The 22756-nt window shown below is 45.4% G+C and overlaps 12 protein-coding genes across 12 annotated transcripts; 6 read left to right on the top strand and 6 right to left on the bottom strand.

Annotated features, from left to right (window-relative positions):
- Positions 1–118: 118 nt before the first annotated feature.
- On the top strand, positions 119–1595 carry V1513DRAFT_393464 (telomere stability and silencing-domain-containing protein). The gene is made up of 2 exons (XM_066895313.1): positions 119–708; positions 782–1595. Exons 1-2 carry the CDS (start codon positions 290–292, stop codon positions 1233–1235), a joined length of 873 nt encoding a protein of 290 aa, XP_066756103.1. The 5' UTR covers positions 119–289; the 3' UTR covers positions 1236–1595.
- V1513DRAFT_436061 (scaffold protein Nfu/NifU N terminal-domain-containing protein) lies at positions 1596–2810 on the top strand. The gene has a single exon (XM_066896720.1). The coding sequence runs from the start codon at positions 1680–1682 to the stop codon at positions 2601–2603; it is 924 nt and encodes a 307-aa protein (XP_066756102.1). The 5' UTR covers positions 1596–1679; the 3' UTR covers positions 2604–2810.
- A 30-nt stretch (positions 2811–2840) lies between these two features.
- V1513DRAFT_436058 (uncharacterized protein) lies at positions 2841–3879 on the top strand. Its single transcript, XM_066896719.1, has 5 exons — positions 2841–3064; positions 3126–3209; positions 3266–3271; positions 3330–3431; positions 3492–3879. The coding sequence occupies exons 1-5, from the start codon at positions 3015–3017 to the stop codon at positions 3634–3636; spliced, it is 387 nt and encodes a 128-aa protein (XP_066756101.1). The 5' UTR covers positions 2841–3014; the 3' UTR covers positions 3637–3879.
- Positions 3880–3962: 83 nt separating this feature from the next.
- On the bottom strand, positions 3963–5141 carry V1513DRAFT_456187 (kinase-like domain-containing protein; the record flags this gene model as incomplete). Its single annotated transcript, XM_066899559.1, has 3 exons — positions 3963–4086; positions 4143–4375; positions 4431–5141. The coding sequence occupies 3 exons, from the start codon at positions 5139–5141 to the stop codon at positions 3963–3965; spliced, it is 1068 nt and encodes a 355-aa protein (XP_066756100.1).
- A 1265-nt stretch (positions 5142–6406) lies between these two features.
- Positions 6407–9167, bottom strand: V1513DRAFT_470159 (uncharacterized protein; the record flags this gene model as incomplete). The annotated part of the gene is made up of 3 exons (XM_066900145.1): positions 6407–8068; positions 8120–8855; positions 8910–9167. 3 exons carry the CDS (start codon positions 9165–9167, stop codon positions 6636–6638), a joined length of 2427 nt encoding a protein of 808 aa, XP_066756099.1. The 3' UTR covers positions 6407–6635.
- A 179-nt stretch (positions 9168–9346) lies between these two features.
- On the top strand, positions 9347–10653 carry V1513DRAFT_436051 (proteasome assembly chaperone 2). Its single transcript, XM_066896718.1, has 2 exons — positions 9347–9676; positions 9742–10653. The coding sequence occupies exon 2, from the start codon at positions 9758–9760 to the stop codon at positions 10547–10549; it is 792 nt and encodes a 263-aa protein (XP_066756098.1). The 5' UTR covers positions 9347–9676; positions 9742–9757; the 3' UTR covers positions 10550–10653.
- On the bottom strand, positions 10568–12665 carry V1513DRAFT_436050 (uncharacterized protein). The gene has a single exon (XM_066896717.1). It carries the CDS (start codon positions 12619–12621, stop codon positions 10696–10698), a length of 1926 nt encoding a protein of 641 aa, XP_066756097.1. The 5' UTR covers positions 12622–12665; the 3' UTR covers positions 10568–10695.
- Positions 12666–12838: 173 nt separating this feature from the next.
- V1513DRAFT_436048 (centromere kinetochore component CENP-T-domain-containing protein) lies at positions 12839–14682 on the bottom strand. Its single transcript, XM_066896716.1, has 3 exons — positions 14069–14682; positions 13185–14016; positions 12839–13120 (listed from the first exon to the last, which is right to left on the bottom strand). Exons 1-3 carry the CDS (start codon positions 14286–14288, stop codon positions 12946–12948), a joined length of 1227 nt encoding a protein of 408 aa, XP_066756096.1. The 5' UTR covers positions 14289–14682; the 3' UTR covers positions 12839–12945.
- Position 14683: 1 nt separating this feature from the next.
- On the top strand, positions 14684–16216 carry V1513DRAFT_436047 (U3-containing 90S pre-ribosomal complex subunit-domain containing protein). The gene is made up of 4 exons (XM_066896715.1): positions 14684–15089; positions 15147–15472; positions 15535–15618; positions 15667–16216. The coding sequence occupies exons 1-4, from the start codon at positions 14820–14822 to the stop codon at positions 15872–15874; spliced, it is 888 nt and encodes a 295-aa protein (XP_066756095.1). The 5' UTR covers positions 14684–14819; the 3' UTR covers positions 15875–16216.
- Positions 16217–16697: 481 nt separating this feature from the next.
- On the bottom strand, positions 16698–17278 carry V1513DRAFT_373290 (Ctr copper transporter family-domain-containing protein; the record flags this gene model as incomplete). The annotated part of the gene is made up of 2 exons (XM_066894812.1): positions 16698–17050; positions 17113–17278. 2 exons carry the CDS (start codon positions 17276–17278, stop codon positions 16698–16700), a joined length of 519 nt encoding a protein of 172 aa, XP_066756094.1.
- A 2451-nt stretch (positions 17279–19729) lies between these two features.
- On the top strand, positions 19730–21424 carry V1513DRAFT_436038 (uncharacterized protein). Its single transcript, XM_066896714.1, has 2 exons — positions 19730–20602; positions 20663–21424. Exons 1-2 carry the CDS (start codon positions 19854–19856, stop codon positions 21306–21308), a joined length of 1395 nt encoding a protein of 464 aa, XP_066756093.1. The 5' UTR covers positions 19730–19853; the 3' UTR covers positions 21309–21424.
- On the bottom strand, positions 21357–22736 carry V1513DRAFT_436036 (uncharacterized protein). Its single transcript, XM_066896713.1, has 2 exons — positions 22419–22736; positions 21357–22365 (listed from the first exon to the last, which is right to left on the bottom strand). Exons 1-2 carry the CDS (start codon positions 22467–22469, stop codon positions 21562–21564), a joined length of 855 nt encoding a protein of 284 aa, XP_066756092.1. The 5' UTR covers positions 22470–22736; the 3' UTR covers positions 21357–21561.
- Between the last annotated feature and the right edge of the window lie 20 nt (positions 22737–22756).

Below are 22756 nucleotides of genomic sequence, written 5' to 3'. Positions count from 1 at the left end.
CCCGACCATACAGGGCTTGTGCGGCTTGTAAACCTAACCCACATTATTTTAACGTTGAGTTGGAAATGGCATAAGTGCATTAGAAGTCAATGTTTGCCTGCTTGTCTGCTCCAGACCATGGAGGCGGATAGATAATTCGACATCTGTAAAACTGGCGCACTCTTCTACACAATATCATTCGGCTTTGTATAATGTCATAGTTACATTTGGAGCCAAGTTCCAATAGCGCAGTATAGGATTCATTAGTGATTAGCGATTCAAGGCAAAGATAACCCGAATCGATCAAATCATGGCTTCAGCATCACCAATCGACGTCTTCGTCTCAACGTTCTCAGGTATAAGACCTCTAACTCTTCAGTCCTTCCCCTCATCAACCCCTATATCAAGCATTCTCTCGTTAATAACGGAACTGCTTCCCGATGCGGTAGCACAGACAGTTTATTTCACACAACAATCTGGCCGTCTCCTTCCATCAGACACATCCCTCCCGATTTCAACACTCATCCCCTCGGGCACATCGAGTTTTTGCTCTCTTCAGATAACACCTCGGCTTCGTGGAGGAAAAGGTGGATTCGGCTCACAACTCCGCGCACAAGGCGGACGTATGTCCGCACGTCGCAAACGCGGTGCGAAAAATGATGAGGAAAGTAAAGATAACTATCGCAATCTTGACGGTCGCCGTATGCGCAGTATCCGACAAGCAAAAGAGTACGGCTTTCCTCTTTTTTTTTCCCCAATTTGCATTTTAGGCTTGTGAAGGGGCATGCTAATATACTTGTAGTCTAGCTATATATTTAGAAACGGCGCCACAACGGATTAAGGAAGCGTCACGCCAGAAACGTGAGCGGTTGAAAGCGATAATAGAGATGGAAGATCCGGCTTCCAAAGCGCGGTTTAATGATGTAGAATTTTTGGAGGAGAGCGAGGAGATGATTGAGGATTTGAAGCGGATTGTGGAGGAGAGCGTGAAGTATGGTGGGCAGCGGTTTGTTGATTCGCAGGAGGAGGATGAGGAGGAGGAGAACGACGACGACGACGACGACGACGACGATGAGGAAGGAGATGACGAAGGAGAAAGGGAGCGGCATATTCCGAAGTTTGTCGTCGGGAGTGTGGATAGTGGAGGCAGTTCAAGTTCCTCGTCCGTGCGAAAGCCGAAAATAGCGTCATTCTTTGATGAGGATGTCGATAGTGGTGCCAGTGACTCGGAAGATGATAAGGACGGATCCAAGTGAATGGCGCAGGAGGTTATGGATATGGCGTTCAGTGTTTACATTACTGCGATTAGGATAATCAACAACACGTCGTCTTCAGTCGGCGTTGGCTCAATACTGTTGCTAACACTTAGTTCCACGTAGATTGTACATGGTTGACTCCGTCTCTATGTGTATAGTGTCGGTATCAGTGATCAGCTTCGTGTCAAATGGCAACTGAGTCCCCACAATAAAAACAAGCGCGCTTTTGTCCATAATCCACCAGGGGAAGGTACCGCGCGGCTTCCGAAACATCGCGTTCTTCATGTGCGCTGAAATTACCCGGCTTAGGAGTAATTACATGCGTCACTATGATTACTCTATGACTTCATCACTCCGCCTCTCGTCTTCACTAATCCGCGAATATAACTTGCGCCTATATCCATCGCCCATTGCGAATTCCGAGATTCAGTTGGATAGTATCTAATGATGATGATGATGATGTCTTGCACAGCTAAAGCAATTACGCGCGACACCGTCCAGATTCTCTGCAAGGGATCAAGGCGGCATTTGTCATCACAACTCGCCAGGGCTTCCGCCGGCGCCTTTTTCCGCAACGCGAGTACGAGTACAATTTACAACTACAGTACCCAAAGCGGTTTGTTGCCAAATGCCTCCAGGCGCAGCGACACCTTCATGGGCCGTAATGGCGTTCAGCGGCGGACGATGTTCATCCAGACTTCGAACACGCCAAACCAGGACGCCTTGAAATTCATTCCCTCGACCCGCATCTTACCACCGGGATCGCGCACCGTTGAATTTGTCAACGGCCGTGAGGCGCACTCGTCACCGCTTGCCCGCAAATTGTTTGCCGTTGATGGCGTGCGGTCGGTTATGTTTGGTTCGGATTTTATTACTATCGAGAAAGATCCTTTTGTCTCGTGGGCTGTGCTCAAACCAGAGGTGTTTTCGCTTTTGACCGAGTATCTAAGCTCTGGAGCCAAGATTATTTTAGAGGAAACGACGATGAATGAGGATACCATGCCCATGGAGGGAGACTCAGAGATGGTTAGCATGATCAAGGAACTTATCGACACCCGCATCCGTCCTGCCATCCAAGAAGATGGCGGCGATGTCGAGTACAAAGGCCTAACCGACGACGGTATTGTGCAATTAAAACTCCGCGGCGCCTGCCGAACATGCGATAGTTCGAGTGTAACGCTCAAGAATGGTATCGAGGCCATGCTGATGCATTATGTTGACGGCGTCAATGGTATTGTGCAGGTACTTGATCCCGAGGAGGAGATTTCTCTGCGGGAGTTTGAGAAGTTCGAACAGAAGTTGAAGAAAGAGAAGGGCGATGTCCCCCCTTCAGGCGGTAAAGGATACGATGATTCTCCGCGGTTGTAGATTCTATTGCGCTACTATCACATTCGTTTGAAGGTCAATTGAGATGCCTTATTATTTTTTGAAGCAATTAAGCAATTGCTTTTTGGCTGTGATGTACATTTTGGAAAACTCGCGATGGACGTAAATCTGTTACATAGGAGGATAGATAATCATTAATATTTATTACGAACAGATGATATGAGATCAAGGTATATATTTGATTGACAACCCGAACGTAGAAAGAAATCATTGGTTTGCTGTGCTCACAGCTGCCGAGGAGTGTGGAGGCACAAAACACGCGAGTCAACGCTTATCCATCTGTGAGGCTCGCCGCAGTACATTTCAAGCATTCACGTCCTCAGAAGCAAGATTATTACAAAATCTAACATTTATTTGGATATTTCAAGTAATTAACAATTACATTTGCTCAAGATGTCATCAGCATCAACGACTTTGAAGAAGAGAGCCAATCTCTGTGTCCCGTACGCCATCACGGTTTTGATCCTCTAGCCACTCTAATATAACACAAATCTGTATATTTAGATACGTTCCCATGGAGGTGAAATCGCGGGACGATGTCTCGGCAATGATGGCCACGACCTTACCCATGGTTGCCATGTTTCTACGGTAAGTTCAGGCAGTTGGATGTCATATTAGTACCTCAAACTAACTCGTTCATATAGAAATAAGTACGTATTAGACTTCGGATTCGCAGAATTTAGGCATATTTGCTAACACTCCATTAAGATTAATTGGCTGGTCGGCCTTGCTTATGACAGTACAATCATGGCTCAACGAATCCGAAGCTTCTAGTAACGACTCGGCGCAGCCAGGATGGCTCAAGGTCCTGTACGTCCCTCCAATGCATGTTATTCCTAATTCCTAATTCCTAATAATATTTCTAAATAGTATGAGTTTGGTTGGTATTATGGTTTGCTATATGGACATCTTCATCCCTGCGCAATCAATCGTCGGCGCCATTTCCAGTGGCACTTCCGGCTCCGGTGCAGTCACAACGAGATTGTCGATGGCGCCTCGGGCGACTACCGCATAGATGGAGTGGAGGCGGATTTTGGCTCTTTTCATGTATGATGGTATCTGTTAGTTGTAGTTTACTTGGTATTTGATATTTTCTTGGTTTTGATGTGTATCAATGGATTAATATCTCGGAAATGGCACCGTGCGGACTCGTAAATGCCAAATCTATGACTTTCAGTAATCGCAAAGAACTTACGAAACCTCAAAATCATCGAGTCACATCAAAAATCATTTGATCAATAACAGTATTCATAATGACAACATTAATAGTAGTAACTGATTATGGCTCCCAACTCTAATAAAATAAAAATTAATACTTCAATATCTGTCAGCGTGTATCATCTAATTTGCCCAACATTCCTGTACGAATTTGTCCATGCGCACTTTCTTGCTTGATATTCCAATTATCCAGGGATGCTTCAGCATTTGTCGCGGACTGGGCCTTTTCTTCGTATCTTTCTCGAGACTGCAATCCGTCAGATCTGCCATGAGCAGCAACAAGTCGCAGAATGACGAACTTACCAGCAGGCTAAAAAGTGACGGAACGATTCGCTCCATGTGATATCATTATGAGGTTCGTCCTGTAAGCGAGGAGGGGCCATATTCACAATATAAGTCAACACCTCGATTGGCATCAACTGCGGTTCGCCCTCAGGTGGGAAAGGAAACCTGTGCTGCGCGACCTCCATTAAAGTCAGTCCGAGTGACCAAACATCTGACGTAACAGTGTAAGGCTGTCCTTGGATTCTCTCCGGCTGCATTCAAACAGTTAAAATTATGTCCAATGCACAAAAAAGACAAAAGACTTACGGCCATATAATATGAGGTTCCCGTGAACGTTGTTGCGAGTGAATTAACGACCTCGCCTGAGACACCGAAGTCGCACAATTTGACTTGGCCGTTCTTATCCAGAAGTATATTCTGCGGCTTGATGTCTCTATGTATAATGCGCCTCTCGTGAAGATACGAGAGTCCACTTAAAACGCCCTCAGCAATTTTCCCAAGCACACGTTCACCTATCCGACCACCGCGAGCAGATACGTGGTGATATATTGCATCCAACGACCCACCGGCACAGTATTCCATCGCAATCGATATGCTCGCATTATGATTATTTACGAAACGTCCGAAATATTTGACAATATGTGGTGATTTACAGGATCTGTTATATAGTAATTCTCTTAATAGCTGTTTCTGAATTTCGGGGTTCGGATTTGCTGGGATTGTCTTCAGTGCGAAGACTGTGGTGCCGTGTACCAATCGGCACTTCGTCACACTACCGCTTGCTCCTTCACCCAGTTTTGCTACTTCTATTATTTCCCCATTCCTCGCTGCTTTGTCCCAACCCTCTTCGTCCAGATCGTGAACATCTGGGTAGATCAAAGGCTGGTCGTTGCAATGGACAGCAGGGAGCCGGGAATCAACACCTCCATGACCGGCTGTATCCATAGGCTGCAAATCGTAATGTGAAGGGACACTTGATTCATAACCGGATACTTTCTCTTCGGATACATCACTCATGGAGGGGGAAGCTGATGTGAATGATGACGCAGTCGTGGTTGCGATTGGCTGCAGGTAGCCGTCGTCATCCGTCGATGATGAGGGAACAAGACTGGGTGAATGTGGAATGGATATTGATAGCATCTTCAGTCGAGGTGAAGGGCTCAGGCTATTGCCAGGATTCCGTAGTAGTGGTGGTATCGACATCGCGTGAGCTGATATCCAAAGAAACTAGTACCCAATCAATACATAGATTACCATATAGTGACTTAGATTCTATTCAACTAACCACTATAGCAGCAGAATAAGATCGCGCATCGTATGTCCAACAGGTGTAATGCTCTAGTACGCGACTGAAAATATATCGTACGCGCGTAAACTCAGATCGCTTGGGAAGATTGCAAGACCAACTGTAGCAATTGGTCGGTCGAGGTACCAGTACGCAGTTCGTCCAGAACTACTCCACAATCAGCACACCACAGAATTAGGTCTGCTGCTGGCGTTGCTCGTTCCCGCTATTCGTCGACGTAATCACGGTCCAGGGGATTCAGATCCCCGTCACAAGCGCAGTTGCAGCTCTATAAGGCAAGTCAACGCGCATGCCACTTGATCTACCGTAATCACAAATCCCGCGATCCGGCCATGTACACGGACCAATACTCTAGATGATATTCGAATATGTTAGAGGAAATATGCGAGTAAATACCGCAGCTGAGGGAGGCTGACGACAAATTACTCTTGTCGTTGGTCCGCGTTGGCCCCCGACACGGACCAACCGCGAAAGGCCGCAAAAATCCGGGGTAAGGGCTGTGGGCCAGCAACTGATCACCGAGCTTCACGCCCTCAATTCTATTCATGCGAGTGGTCATTCCTTTCTTGTACAGTCCGTTTTTAGCGTGTATTTCTTAAATCTTATTATACTAAAGCGAAGCGCAAGCACTTTTAAGTGGAGATGCGACCAAATTACTACTTTGGAACTGGGAGTGTTTGAGAGTGTCAATTTCCCATTACTGGGCCTGATGTTGTCGAAGTTGTATCAGACCGGCAAATCAGAATAATATCTGGACTTTGCCTCTGTCGAAAATTCAACAACATCGATCAAAGCATCGTATTCATAAGACCTAATCGTTACATTCCTTACTTTACCTTGACGATTTAAAAATCAACTTAATTCCAACCTCCCAATAAATAACTTCAAAATACCCAGCCATACACATCTAATGCACCAGACCTGACCATAGCCTAAAACCGAAGACTGCGAATAAATATTACAAACAATACTATGCATTTAAGTTTAACGTCTCTAAATTCCTATGTGTATGAAAGGCAACTCCTATGCAATCCTATTGGGTTAACGTAGTCCGAAACCTTCACTCTCGACGATCGCCCTATGCAGCTTGGCTTCCAATTTCTCACGAGAGGAATAGCGATAGAGGCAAAGCTGGTTGAAGCACGTATGCGAGATCGGGAATCTGTGTATTTAATTAGACTTTCACGCCATCCACTCTTTGCAATCTAAAAAATAAGATACCTTTCCGAATCCTCGCCCAACTTCGAGATTTTGAAAATCAGATTAGCAATGCCGGTTGCGGGTATTCGATCAGATCCAGTCACGAACGTCAGTAGTCGCCGTTGATCGCTTGTATCCATATTCGCAAAGAACTCCCAAAACCAGTTAACTACCGGCTCCACCTCCTCGATTTCATGGATGGACATTTTTGTATTATTGCTATGGCCCCAGCCATCGTAGACGGCAACGGCCCGCAGTGCAGCAACATCCAGTCCTTCGTCTGATCCACGAACTAGTAGTTCAATTTCCTCTGGTCTGAATAAAGTCAAGGCGTTGCCCCCAATAACGTGATAAAATCCTCGCTTAAACGGCTGGAATTGTCGCGTGACCGATACATCAAAAATGAACTGTATATATTTGTTGACAAACTCCCCTCGATTCGCATTCGTTACGGGCTTATTTTCGCCACCGGGAACAAGCGGCACCTGCACAATCGATCCATAGACTTCGTGTTCAGCCACAAAATCTCGGCAAAATGTCTCCTCGACACTGCCTTCATAATCCAGCAGCTGCTGTAGACCTCTCGCAAGTGATGGTTTCAGCAGCATGAGATCTTCCATTGTGCAGTGGCACCCCAGCAATTTCTTGAAAAGCGCAGGCGGTAGATGGATATCTAGAATCGTGGAGTTATAAATCGCCAAGCCCAAAACTACTCCGACCAAGAAATACTGATCCGACGTCTCGAATGTAGAGTGATTGAACCAACAATAGTTCGACTCTTCGTCGTAGACAAACATGCCATTCAAAGGATCAAACATATCCCGAACGAGAAGCAAAAACCACTCCTTCCGTAAACCACCTGCGTCGACACCATCCTCCCCAATGAATTCAATTTTGAGACCTTTCTTCAATTCCATTTCGTTGCTCGAAATTTGGCGCAATGAGTCCTCGATAATGCAATTCCTACGGACCTTCAGAACAAGATGTGGCTGAACGATTCTCTTGTAATTTAACGTTGAGAAAAATGCCTCCCGAGCTTTGATTTCCATCTGCCGTCGGGCGTCATATTCAAGTATTGTGATCTTGGATCCCATAGACAAGTAGAAAGGATATTGGCAGAAAGTGAAAGAAGTGAAGTTACTCGGGGTCACTGCTGAATTAGACGGATTATCATGTGAGAGCGGAGACGCCGTAGAGCTTGGTGGGGCCGATGTATTCTTCGCCGGATTGTGCAAACCATGCGACGTCGGTGGATGTGGATTGCTGGAGGTGGTGTGGGACGGGCCCGAGAAATTCGGTGACCGCGAGACTGGACCAACAACGCTTAAAATACCTTGTTTTTCCCATATATCGAAATCATGGGTAATGTCAATATAGTCCACAAGAGTGTTGTAAAAGCTGGACGTCGGCACCTTCAATACTTGGATGTTCGCCGCAACTATTATACTGGTTAATCACAATTCCATATATTATGAGTGCCCGAGCTTACAAAATAGTGACAAGGTGCGGGCTGCTGCACGAATTCTCCAATCAGCTCCATAGGTCTCGATTTTAGCTCCACCACTTCTAGAAGAGCAGTACTTTGCAAGTCGATGTGTAGTGAATGCATTTATTAACTCCACCTTAGCCCGAAAGCTTTCCGTCGGCAGGCGAGCAAACCAATTCACGAGAATGTGATGGCAGTTGACATTGAGACTGCTAATTAGACCGAATAATCTCTTCAGAATAGTTGAATGATGCCCAGAATTTGGAGAACTTCGAGCCGAGTAGAGCACTGGATTTTCCAGGATAATGAGGAGAAACTTCAGATCGCTGGGAGACGCAATTATACGGCCTGGACGTTTTAATAGAATTTCAGACGACTTGAGTACGAGTCCCATAAGTTGCTGCGATGAGCATAAGACGAATTTGTAAAACTTGCTGATTTGGCCAAAATCTAAGCCAGTTTCGGAGTACGTGAGCTTCTTGCCGTTGCTGAACGAGTTGCTGAGACCATCAAAGGATTGAAACACTGCCATGATGCGGTCTTCGACAATATTGTAGGCGTCTTCAGTTACGCACTCTGTACTAACCATGTCGTCTACGTATTCTGAAGCGATTGTAGGACCGGGTTTCGAAGGAAGAGCTGTAACGTCATTTGTGGTCTGACAAACAGTGCAGCGGAAGCATGGAATTGAGACAGGATATCGCAAGGATGAAAGACAGCACATGCATAACCCCGTTGTCTAGATAATTGTGTCAGCTATTAGACTCTATGATCATGCCGTGATTTTCCATACCAACGCGATCGACAGATCCTTTGGAGCCGATTTCTGCTCAGACAAGCTTTCTTGCTGCTCTGCTGCGGCTGCCGGCGAATCCGTTCCAGCATCCTCCTTAGAACGATCTGCATGCTTAGAGGACTTTTTGGATGAAGTACTGTTATGTAACTGCCGCGAGATCACTTGTGAGATCGCAGCCGGAAAAGAATGCGTTCGGCTGTGCCGGTTATTTTGTCGCGATGACGACGGTGAAACCGAAGGGGAAAGAACCGGCATGCTCGAATAAATTTTCTATATTCTAGCCAATATTTTGATTTAGCTTGATGATGCAAACTTATTCCCTAAGTAACACACAGCGCTCGAGAGTGAATGCGTCTGAATCTCGCAGCGGATGCGGTGAGCTGCCGGCCCAACTTCGGCAATTCAGTACACAGCCTGCCCGATGCTGTTTTATTCTATGATAGTTGTTCGCAGGATAGTGGCCAATCTGTCGTTTATGGTAAAGTTGCTAGGTGGAAGGTGCGGACTAGGTCGATTGGTTGAGCTGGGCGTGCACTAAGGTATCATAACTGTAGTTATCCCCTTTACCCCAAGCGTTAAGGGATGTTCATGCACTGTCATAACAGTCAGCACCTGTAGCAACTTTGAATGACCGCATTCACACCAAACACGACATAATTGGACGGCTTGATATTTGTATATATACACGCTCTGTTGGATTTCGTAATTTTGATTTTATACCTGCGGTATCGCATTGCATTGCGCTAAGATCACGGCAAGCATTGGTGAGTATTCTTACACGTCGAGCGTCATCTTTCCTTATTAAGGATACTGTCTAATGATATCTCAGACGCACTGAATCTATAATGGAGCTTCCAAATAAAGGGACGATTTTAGTTCTTCCCGCTGTGTCTTCGGCAAACGTGCCACAGCTGGCCGTTGATTTACTGGTCCATTCATTCCGGATTCCGTTTTACTCCCTTCTGGATCATGGAGGGCTACTCTATCCTTTTGCTGGTCCACGAGAGGATCCTGCCCCGCTAGAGAATGATTCAGCCACACGGCTACCGAAGAGCGGAATCGCATCGTCTCTAGAAGTGTATCATAACTCCACAGTCACCTGTTTGATCCAACGATCACCGACGTTACCAGCCTCACGAAGCTTGTTTATCTCGAAAGTCCTGTTGCCGTTTATTCAACAGAATAAGTTCTCCCGAATTCTTTTGTTGTCTTCCACCGACGCGTCTCGGCGGTCAGATCCGGGCGGTCAGAAAGTAATCAGGATTTCACTATACGATAGATCTTTCCAAGGCATATCTACGCCATCGATCCTTGATCTGTCACGCAAAATTGCGAAATTATCCGTTGATGAAGGCTCGCAGCCAGAATACGAAGAGTACGCACTACCAGCACGGTTACCTGGCTCTGGAATCACTCTGCCGTTCCTCAAGGCGGCCGTGAATGATAATCTTCCCGCTTTATCAATCATACTGTACGCGTATGAAGGTGACAACTTCGCAGATGCATATTACATGGCAGAATTAGCGCTAGATGCTCTTGCAATTGCATCCCCACCATCGTGGACTCCGCCGCCATCATGGGAAGGCGTATACGGCAAGAAACAGAGAATAGGTCTCGAACATGGTCTTTACGGTTAGTTCCTGTAAGTGTGGAAGCAAGTTCTAAATGTATGTAATCTATGTACAAAAATCAAGTAATTACAATTCAAAATGCACAAAGCTAGGTAACGACGTATGTACACTATTATACAGAATTTGACAACAAAGCCAGTAATCAAATACCATTAATCACCTGCTATCCTCGGCTTTCTACCGCTTATATAACTTGGCGTCTCCGAGCGATGCGTAGTCGCTTTATCCCTAATCGCCTCATAAATGGGTTTTCTGGCCAGCACGTTAACTCCTTTGGGTGCATGCACGCGAACAAGAGCTCCACCTTCGGGAATCCTACCGGATACGCGCAATTCAACAAATCCAAGACCACGAACAACAATATCCGTTCCGAGACCATCAATCCTGAATTCACCCGCAAGCTCATACTCGTGTGGCACATCCGGCCTGACGCTTAATCTCATGCTTGGATTGGTGGACTTCAACACTTCCATACTTCGCTCGAGATCTCGGTTGACATACATGTTAACGAGACCAGGCTGCCCAATGCTAGTCCATGCAATAATTTGTATCTCCGGAGCCTCAATCAAAATCAATCCCGCGACATTCAAACATTGTCCTTGGTGCACGACCATGTATTCGCGCTTCTTTGGATCGTAAAACCGGCCCTTTACAAGTGGCTTGATTGCCTCAGTCTTAACAATGTTCCACATCTTTCCATTGCAATCTTCAATACCGGGAAGATCGTGGATCTTCTTCAAAGCTCCAAATGCTCGAACGTCATAAGACATCATGGATCTTGTCATCCCCGGTAAATAGCTAGCACCAGGAGCTGATTTGTTGCAGGCTTTCAGATGGCGGAATGTGGAGGGTTTCGATTTATGGATGATTTGACCGTCAAGATCGAGCAAGGCTTGGATTAAGCGACTTTTTCCAACATTACTATAGCCAAAGAAATATGATTCTTCGGGTAAAGATTCAAAGAGCTTTCGAATTGACCAGCCCACTCGCGAAGAAACCAAATGCAAGTCCGCCCGCTGAATTCGATCTCTTTGTTGTATTCTCTGACCCAGCAATCTCGTAGTTTCCTCAACACTGGATTGCGCAGGAACTGTGTTTGGCTCGTCAATACCAAGACCCATGTTCCACAACGATGTATCAGGATTATCTGATAACTTTGACCCATTCATTAAACTAAATATATGGATCTGATTAATTTGGTGTAGCAGATCAAGGAAGTATGGCCGAAGACGCTGTAAAACCAATCCCTCTTTGTTCACAAGTAGATCACACCGAGTAATAACATATATAATCCGCTTAGTAGAACGGTGATACATCTCCAGTAGTCGCTGTAATGGAAGCACTGACATTGGCAAATCATACGCATCAATGACATGAACTATGCAGACTTCTTGGTCGGCCGGTAACATCTCGAACACCCGCTTTCGCTCGAATGCAGGGAGCAACGATGGCTTGTTGTGGTGGTACAAACTATGGCATCGTTGGCAAATTAGCTCACTTGTGTGCTTATCGTCGTCAAATTCAATTTCCTTCTGCTCCACACCCTTCGGTGGGTTCAAAATGTCACCGCCAGTTCTGATCAGTTCCCGCTCGAAAGCGCTGAGAACGTCTTTCTCACTCTGAACAGTCTGCCGATCTGCGTAGCCATATCCATGTTTTGGCATGGCTTCACTACTAACGCCAAGAAGTTTCTGGTCCTCCGGACTTAACTTGCTGACCATGTCGTTGTATTTGAGATCTGTCTCCTTGATAACCTTCTGCCTGTTGTTCGCAACAGCATCGGCAATCTGCACTTTAGTGCCTTCAAGAAACACACCGAATCGTTCCGGTAAAGACCCAGCAACATCTTGATTTTCTCGCTCTAAAGTGAATGGTGCGCCACATGAAGGACAAGTCTTAGGTTGAGACGACGGCTGATGCTGTGGTCGCTCAGAGGGCTTGGAATTTAACTCGGATCCATGGGTCGCGTACGGTCGTCGACGCAGCGCGTCCTGAACATCGCAAGTGCTCCGAATTCTAGACCGCGATATCAAAACTGACTGGCGAGCCAGTACACTCAAGGCCAGCCGCAGTCTCATAGTCCTGCATGCGTGAGTGGCGATGATGACACTTAATGTCTCGATTGACAAAATCGAGTCGAAAAATATCAAATGGGATATAAAGCTTACCCTACTCCATCGACTCCAAACTCCCAATCTCGGTCGCGTGGATGAAAGGGTTTTGGCAAATAAATGTGACCGAATCTCACTCAATCATGGGATCAGTTAAATGAAAATTTATCATCAATAGATATATGTAGTCATTTTAATGTTTCCAGACAAACATGACCAAACACCTACAACAACAAAACTGTAGTACTTTTTATACATAAATACTAGTGTACACGTGGTTATCTTACTTTCCTACTTATTAGCGTTCGTCTGTTGCTTCTTCGTCTCCTTACTTTTAACCTTTTCCTGCTCTTTTATCGACTTCTCACTGTTCACATTCGGTAGTCTCAGCTCAGCTACCAATTCGGTTGGTAGGTATTTATGAGCAAGACCAAATACTGTCACTTTAGGAGTAAGTTGTTTCTGTCTGGGATTCGGTGTTAGCATTCTATCACAACTGCTCAATAACCTCAATTCCACATCGGGACTACCTTTTCAATAATAATAGCACATCAGATTCATCAATTGTCTTCCTATTCGCATGCCGCGCATATGTCGCCAAATCCGATGATGCCTGCTTGAAAAATAGATCTGTCGCATCCGCCAATGCATGGCACGCGTCTGCCGAGAGCGGAATCGATGAGAAATTCTTTGCCAGATCTTTAATCAGCTTTTTAGGTAGTGCTGGTTCGAGCTTCACCGTTCGTGGCCGTTTAGACGGTGGTGGCTTGGCCGATAGAGTAGCATATCTGGCAGTGGTTGTATCACTCTTCCTTTGTTCTGTGCGCTGAACAAACTCCTCTTGCAAACTCCCTTGGTTGATATCATCCTCGTAATCCTCGTAGTCGTTAATCGGATTCTCTCGGTCGTCTTCGTATCCGCTGTATTCTTCCAACTGGTTATCGTCCAAAGGAATCTCTTCATTCTGCGGAAGACGGATAACGAACTGGGTACTGTCATCAGCATTGTCGTCATCGGCCACATTGTCCATACTCGACCTGGTTCGATCCAGACTTAGTCGCGATTCTGCGGTCATTCTGCGCAGGAATTCCACCGAATAGGCAGTCATATCTTCTTGGCCCTCCTCATCCCCACTGACAGAGACCCGCGGCGGATGTCGTAGCTGCTGTTCGTCATCTTCTTCGTCATCTCTTGTGGCGTCATTATACGTTGCCGAAGCTATTTGTGGTGGCTGCTCCTCATCGTTGTCGTCATCCTGGAACTGCCCCGATAATATCGACGACCGCGACGTCAGAGACGACTGCGACTGTCGCTTAGGGTGAAGAGACTGCTCCGGCACTCTCGGCGATGTTCGTTTTAGCACTATGCGCACAATTGTCAATACAGCACAAGGACAAGTATCCCATGGGCATACATCTACTCAGCAATCGTAGGTCATCGCGTGGAGTCTTGCGAGCCGGCAAAATCCCGCTCCGGCGTCGTTCACGTCCTGGCGTAAGAATATTATGTCTAACAGGCCTGTTCCGTGAAAATGGAGTTCTCGAACCCGGAGTTCGATGCGCGGATCGTTGTGAGGACGTTTGCTGCTGAGTCCGTCGGGGTGTCGACACCGCAAGAAATCGATCTCTGTCCATTGTATCCAAATTGATGTAACCCAAGTCTAATTGCCAATAACACCAACGCGTACTTGTGATTCTGCGCGCCTGTATATGTGCCTGTGTGTGAAGTGTCCAGGGTCCCAGCTCTCAAGAGATCCGCAGATCGCTCGCGTATAGGAGTCTATTGTAAGTTGATAAATCTAACTCTAGTCGTGCGGATTATTTAACCCACTAGATAACCCACTAGAGCACCCAGCTGGTGCATTCACAATTAAACTCCTCTTCGCAACAGGACATGCGCGTGAAACTTGATTGTCGTGGGTGAACCGACCTCAACATCGCCGCTAGCGGCTAAATCAAAACATAGGTGGGCACGTGGAGATTCTGTTATAGTTTATTTCCCTAACCCCATCGTGTTGGGACTTTCCAGATTTTTTTTAACCTATAATTGATGCTACAAAAAACGGAAGTGCTCTTATTCTTGCTGTTGTGCCAATAAAGTTCCTGATTCGTTCTAATTTTGGGCTAGGTCCATTTTGAAGTATCATAAGGCAAATATTGTACAGTATGAAGAGAAAAACAGCTCCACAGGTGGCTGGCGCCGACGATCTTGATGATGGCTTGGACTACGCTTTCGATGAGGAATATGGATTTGAAAGCGATGACGGCGGTGTTCCCGTTTCAGGGCCTGCTGACAATGATTCTGAAGAAGACGGGACGATTAATACAACTGAGGAAGTGGACACTGAGGACAGTAGGAAGAGGGGGAACAGTGAAGGGAAGAATGTTGCGAAAGTTGTTAAGCGACAACGGTTGAAGGAGAGGATGGCTCTGAAGGTATAAATAGATTCTTATTCGCATTTTCTTACAATTATTTAATTTTATTTTGTTTAGAAAAAGCGACGTATGGAGACGGAAGTCACGGTGAAGAGGTCGATCGCGGCAATGGAACCTGCTGTTATCGCCGACTACATCGCGAAGAAGGCTCGACTGTGGCACCCCCAGTTGTCCTCTATCGAACTTGACGATCGGTATTTGCTTCCACAATCGCGCGTTTGCGATATGTCATTTTGGGATAAAGTTCGTTCGCTTCCAAATTTTGAAAATTTCTTGAATTCATGCACGAAGCCATGCGGCAGCGGAAATCCACCGGAAGAGAAGGGGGCCCCATTTGCAATTGTTATTTGTATATCTGCGATTCGTGCTTGTGATGTGCGAAGGTAGGTCATGGTTCTATAGCTGTATGTATCATGACTTAATGGCTTACGCGTGACAAATTCAGGGCGATTCCCAAGGCTATAAAGTCTATGAAGATAATCGCGAAGAACAGCATCAGTAAGGACTGCCAAAATCTCCAGAGCTTCAAGTAAGTCACGGACTCAGCTTTACTTATGTCTTCACTAACAAAAGTTAGCCCTGCAGTGGTGCTGACAACACCCGAACGATTGAAAGGTATTTTAGAAAGGGAGGCTTTGAAGCTGATCAACCTCGAGACAGTGATCATCGACAGCTCATTCTTGGATCCTAAAACGAGAAGTGTATTAGATGACGTACCGGAGACTTTAGCGGTCATGAAGCAATTGGTTACTGCGTCTGAGAAGGCTAAAATCGCATTGTTTTGAGTTTCACTTGCATTTTCTAAATAAGAAATTTTGGGATTATGTTTTACGCGTTCTATTTTCCGGATGTATATTATTAATCGAAGTCTCATAGAAGAAATAGTCTCACTTCTTTAATCGAATTACTCTGTTACTTTAAAGCACGCCGGAATTTCTGAAGGGCAGAAGCATAGCGGTAGGCCACCACTCTTCTTTCGCTTTTGGGGTTAAGTTTGGACGGTTTGCGTTTGTTGTTTGTATAAAATTGGTGTAGTTATCTGCATGCGGCAGGCATTGTGCCTCTTATCTTCATTTGTATATTTATAGGTGGCTAGGTTGCATCAATCATATAGACCGCATGGTAAGCATTGAGCCCTGAGCGTGCCGAATATTCACAAAACTCAGTGTAAATATTCATCTGCTACAGGATCCTTATAGTACGAAAATTCCAAGGGGGAGTACAGTATACACATGGCAACATTTGGAGCTGAAGAAACGATCAGATAAACGCGCAACGATTTTGCGAAAATTAAACAAATCTCCTCCCAGCATCCAAGACAATCCGTTAATGAATATTAACAACAACCGCAGAAAAACTCACAACCCAGAACACAGAACGGGTTTTGAATAAAACCCATGCACCCAAAAAAATACATAAATGCCATAATACAAGCAAGTTAATTCTGACTACCTAGAAATGGTAAGATGTAGGATAGCAAGATGACGCTCTACGACACTATAAAAAGACATTCCGACAGCGGCCATTAAATGCAAAGAAATGTTGATATGCAGGATGCTCTGAAAACTTATACGATCCAAACCAACACGACAGTTGAATTAATCGAAATCAATGGCAAGTTCCACCACGGACTGCAGAGGTGCCAACAGGACGACTCATAATTTTCGCAATGCTAGGTTTTTGGCTAATGAGTTCATTATTGATATCTGTGATGAGGGTTTGATCGTCGTCGTACGTTGCTGGAAGTCGAGTGTGACTGCCGAAGAAAAAGAAGCCAAGAAAGGCTCCGACAACGACGGCAAACATCATCAAGCCATTGTACGACATGAACACCAGCATGAGGAAGAATGAATACAGAACCTGGACAGCATAGAAGAACGATAATACTACTCGGTCACGAATGGATGTGTTGGGAAAGTACTTTTTGACAATTAAAGGTAACAACTCGTCTTGTCGGCCGGCTGATCGATACGAATTAGTAAAATGGCCATAGACAGTAAAAACGCTAGTATTCCGGACATACGTGTCGCGATGTAGGCTTCGTACCGGCGCGTCATTTCACGCATAAATTCGTAGCCCATGCCGAGCCCGACGATGCCCAGAAACGAAAATGCCAGTGTGACCTTATTGTATATACGCCACCATTGAAATACAATGCATATGTTATTGGTATCCCATGTGAATAACATCTATTTCACATCCATAGTTAGCAAAAACATTCATTTGATTGATATTGCGCAGGTGGAAGGGGAAGGTGGTTAGGGCATATAGTTGAGTCAACGAAACTTTCTGGTGAGGTAACTTTGTATAATCAAAACAACACGAAAAATGCCCCGTATGACCACCCAACTATCCACATCCGCAATATCAAGAACGACTTGATCTGAAACATCGAGCAGAAACTCACATTCATATTACATAGACTTCCTCCATGACCAGTCTCATTGGACGCTGCATTCCATTCGCTAGTGGAAGACCATGGGTCGGACCAAACTGTCCAAGTATTTGGCATGATGACAATTTGATTCAAACGTGTGTACACGGATAATTATAATTGCGGCTCATCGACGGATGACAGAGAAGCTAGTCGATTGCAAGACGGACAAAAATATGGTGATTGTGAAGCTGGCTCTACCTGAATATTGCATATGACCGCAGTCCTGGTTGGTGTGCAGACGTGTCGGTTTGATCGGTTATGGGTGCTGTTTACACAGACCCCCTCGTAGACACTACTAGTTCTTAGTGTGAATATACTTAGCAGAGCTCTCAGGTTCGCAAGGAAGTGCTGAATGCACAGAGGTCTATAATTTAAGAATGAGATCGGCGAATAGATTCCTAGTGGTTTCAGGTTTCATCGAGGTCCTGAACCGGCACGGTAGTTGTCAGGTTTACTGATGACGCTGCGTCAGTTCTGTGGCAGGTTCAGCTGCGCCAACCGAGCCAAGTTACATTGTTGAATCGTGTATTTCCCATACAAGCGGGGTCATAAGCACTACAGAGTAGCCACTTCGCCAAGATTAAAGCGGAGTTTCGCGGACGTAAGATTGTTGGCAGCTTTATCGATCTACTTCTCCTACTTGCCACATGAAAGTCAATCAATATACATTGGCAGATAACGCCCGGTCGGGAAAACGATACTGTAGAGCTCCTCCTCCTCTGACGTCACAGCACTTGTGCAGAAGTGGGAAATGAGTGTGCAGCCACAGAGTGGTACGACACAAAAAAGTATGGCGCTCGTCAATCGGCGCTTATCATATCTATCAGCCCCCTAAGGTAGCGGGGGGGCCGGGGTAGGTCGAGCAGCCCACATCACGCCACATTCACTCGCCATAGAATTTTGCTTTTCTGGGGGTCTGCCAATTTCTATCAGCTGTTGTTTTGCTAATAAATTTTGATTTCTTTCCGGCTAATTGGTTCGTAGTCGACTGGCTGTCACCAACTTGTAATCAGGCCTATCCGATAATAGTTACCCGGATAAATGTCTACAATCTTGGTCGCTATCTGCCTGTGTTGCTGATAACCAACTTTCGGTGGAAGTCTCGCCCTACCTCATGATCAGACTTGAGAGACGCCAAACGCAATAATTAACACTACGAATTAAACACATTCTTGCTGAGTAGAACGACAGATAGCTATTACCAAGGCTAACTTAACTGTTACTCCTGTAGTTAGATATTCGATACATCGTTGGCAAGCTGTTATGAACTAAATGTCTCCCGGATGATACTGCGCAAACTAGTATATATCCAGATTAACAATTAACATTGGTGCATCTAATTCGAGCAATCGCAGTTTTCCGATAAGCTTTCTGTCATGGGCTTAATCTCCACTGATCACACAGAAGGCGTTTTACAGATCTCACTCACCCCTTCATACTCTATCCATGCCTTAGGGTACATCCCCATTGCACACGTCATAATCGACCTTATGTGGACAGCATCCTTTTGTCATAGTCGTGCTAAAATCTTAAGAGCGCGTGGATTAAAGAACAATACTCATGGTTTCAAGTTTAGCCACCAATAACTAACCACACCTGCTACTTTGGCAGCAAACAATGAATCGTCCGACACTTAATGATTGAAGTGCAATTATATTACTGCTGAAACTAATAGCCGCGGATGAAAACAGTGGAAACTGTGAATATAACATAACCCTGTTCCAATAGCTTCTACTAAAAAAAAGTGGAAACGTATACATAGTACCGAATCTCTCTTGCGTCCCAAGCAACTGCGGCGTCCGCAGCCATCAATAACTGCTGACCATATTCTTATATGCAATCTCTATGTTTGCATATTTATGACGTAAAACTTAATGGGCAAGTAAATGAAAACTCTGGTCAGCTCATTCGCTTTATATCACGGTTAACTACTCCATTATAGCAAATGTCATTGGTTCAAACGAAAGTGTTTATGACTAGGCCTTTTTCAGACTACCGCGCACCCCAAATGACCGATGACAAAAGGCTCCATACCATGCATATATATTCACATATTCAAAACAAGAAATAGACAGATAAAGCTGTTTGATGGAAATGTTGCAACGTGTTTCTGTGAGTATGCTTGGCTTGGTTACTTGCGCGGCCGACTCTCGCACCTTGTCTATGTGCGGCTCACCCGCAATATACACACGCAACTCATAGGCATTTGCTGTAGCGCTTTCAATAAATTTGAATACATCTTGATCTTGATCGTAATCAACAATTGAACAGACAAAAGAAATCTGGGCAACATTGAAGAATCAATTACACTAGCAGAATACTGAGCGATGGTCGAAGTTTCCTTGACAGTCGGCAAACTTGATGCTAGTATTGCGGTATTATTGACGGCCGACCATCACCTGATCGAGTTCCCATCAATCCTGTTACCGCCAGCCATTCAAGCGGGATCCATCGTGAAGATCAATTGCTCGCAGGATTCAGATGCCGAGAAGAGAGAAAAGGAGGAATTTGATGAACTGCAAAGCAAGATTTCCGAATTATATGGCAAGCGCAGTCCGATTCGACCGCATTTACGTGTCCGCAATGCCACGCAGACATCCATTGTTCTAGAATGGGATCCTCTAGATCTTGCGACAGCCGACCTTCGATCTCTTTCGCTATTTAGAAACAATACACGTTTGGGTCGGATTCCTTCGCCAATGACGAATACGTCAACGAAACTGTCCGGTTTGTCGATTGACACCGCGTACACATTTCATCTGGAGCTCGTGACATCGGCTGGCACATACGTTTCCGACAAAGTTACGGTCAAGACCCATAAGATGACAGACCTTAGCGGAATTACTGTTTGTGTTGGCATCGTTAGTGATGAGGATCGTGCGATTTTGGAAGAGACTGCTGCACGTATCGGTGCTAAGCCTCTTCAAGATCGGGTGCGTATCGACACAACCCACTTTGTCTGCATTGAAGGTCGCGGACCGCAATGGGAAAGAGCAATGGAGACGAACATACCGGTTGTTCGCCCCGAGTGGCTTCGAGCTTGTGAAAGTGAGGGTCGAATTGTTGGCGTTAGATCGTAAGTTGCCTTACTTATGTCCTCCCGGAGAGATTAAATTCACTTATATCCTACGAATAGGTACTACCTCAATGCCGACCCAAAATTGCAGCCGCCTGTGCGTCAGAATCTAATGTCGAGACCGAGCAACTTTTCAAGGCTTGCTCCAACTGCACACTCGCAGGGTACTCGGTCTCCGTCTCCTTCTGCGGCTTCACGAGAGCTACACAATGCTACGTCAGTCAACCAACAGTCGCTCACATCAGCACATAAGGAGGCTGTTCCCAATTTGAGATCAGAGAAAGTCGCGCCCCTTGAGCCTGCAGAGCCGGTTGCCCCACACATAGCGGAGACTGTAAAGGTGGTAGAGTCAGGTCCAAGTGTCGCGCCTATTGCAGATGTGACCATGAAGGGTGACGAGAAAGCAGTCGCTGCTGAACCAGAGGAAGAAGCGAAGTCAGAGCAAGAGTCGGAATCACTCGGTGATGGCGCTGCCTCGGAGAGTCCAGAACCTGAAGTGGTGGAAGATGATTCCGGTGACATTGGAAGATCAGAAATCAATGAAGGTGGCGTTGAAGAAATTGCCGTAGATAACCGAATAGAAACTAGCATGGCTGCAACAGACAATTCATCAACCGACAAGTTTGAGGATGCGGCGAGTGCAGCGGATAATGAAAACTTTACCGCGCAAGAAGATGATAAAGGATTTGAAAGTGTACCTTTATGACGGCTGCCAGAAAGAGTGTCGTCGGAACAAGTAGAATATTAACGATTTATTGTTATTGTTTTGTTGTTGTTGTGGTATTCAACGTTGTATAGAATTGATGCGAAATTTGCACATTATCTCTCATATCGTACACCCAATTATTATACAAAATCCATAACTACATGCAAAAACCAGTATGTCAAAATTGCCAATCGCGATCCTTATTGCTCCAAGACTCCCAAAATCAAGTACTCACCAACAACCAAGCTGAATATCAATACTGGTGATCCATTTTATACAAAAATTCCATGGCCTTCACGTCGCCTCTACAAGTGGCTTTCTCCCATAACTCGGGGTCAACGGGATCGATAGCCTGGCAGGCTATACCAAACTCGACAAGTTGATACTGGTCGGCACAAAATAGCATATCTGTGACCTCCGCGTCAATTTCAAAATCCGTGACATATTTCATTAATAAGGCCATTAGCTGTTGTCTTGCAGTACACTTTTGTAGCCCAAATGCAGAGTAATACACTTCTGCAGCCTGCCGCTCCATTTCATGATGAACAATCCCTCGCTCATCTGAATTATCTATCGGATAGGCATAAAAGTTCTCCGCTAGCAAAAAGGTGCCTTTACTGGGATTTATAGGTGCTCCTCCTCGGACAACAAGGTATTCCAGCAACGATATTTTTTCATCTGTGTACGGCGGTAAGGTGAGACGTTCGGACAGTGGTTCAATAATGGGATCAGCGACATGGCCTTCCTTCACAGCCTGAACGATTAACTCTTTTGTTATAAATCGTCTATCATATATCGAGCCTATGGCGCTCGGCGCATAGCGAAAAAGCTCTGCTAGCATCGCGATTTGAAGGTAGCGACTGTGGCGAAGAATACAACTGAACCGCCTACACACTAGCGGAAATTCAAAATTATGCGAATATATAAAAATAAGCTGTATAACCTCGGTAGGAAGTCTATCTAGTGTTGGCGCGTCGCGGTAGTGATCATGATAGTGACTTGGCTTCCGGCGTTTGGCCTCGTGTACAGTTTTCCAGAATTCTCCATGAACCGATCTCTGATTGGGTCGTTAACACTCAAGTAATGTAATCCAAAGATAAATGAAGATACCTGTTTACGCCTCACACGGGATATACTCAATCCTGGTATTAGGAACCCCATATCCGCGTCTCTTCAATCGCAGTAGTAGCTGGACCAATCCAACACTGGTTAATGCGATTATGGCGCCGACAAAGAGAGTTCCTCAATAATATCGTCCTTCCCAATTTTATAATTCATCAAACGCCAGTTCTCCGATCCGAGCTCTAGTCAATGCCCAAACTTTTGCTCTCAGCGGCAAGCTTTTGAATCACTTGTATTTTAGCTTGGGCCGCGTTAAGCGCAAAAAATCACAGGACCAGGCTAAGAACTTCAAAACGAAGCCCCTGCATAAGCCTCAATAGTTTATG

Source organism: Lipomyces chichibuensis (genome assembly GCF_038497645.1).
Source record: "Lipomyces chichibuensis strain CBS 12929 unplaced genomic scaffold V1513scaffold_2, whole genome shotgun sequence".
Classification (NCBI taxonomy): Eukaryota; Fungi; Ascomycota; class Lipomycetes; order Lipomycetales; family Lipomycetaceae; genus Lipomyces; species Lipomyces chichibuensis.
Note: the sequence above shows the minus strand (reverse complement) of the source record. Positions and strands in the feature narration are given on the sequence as shown.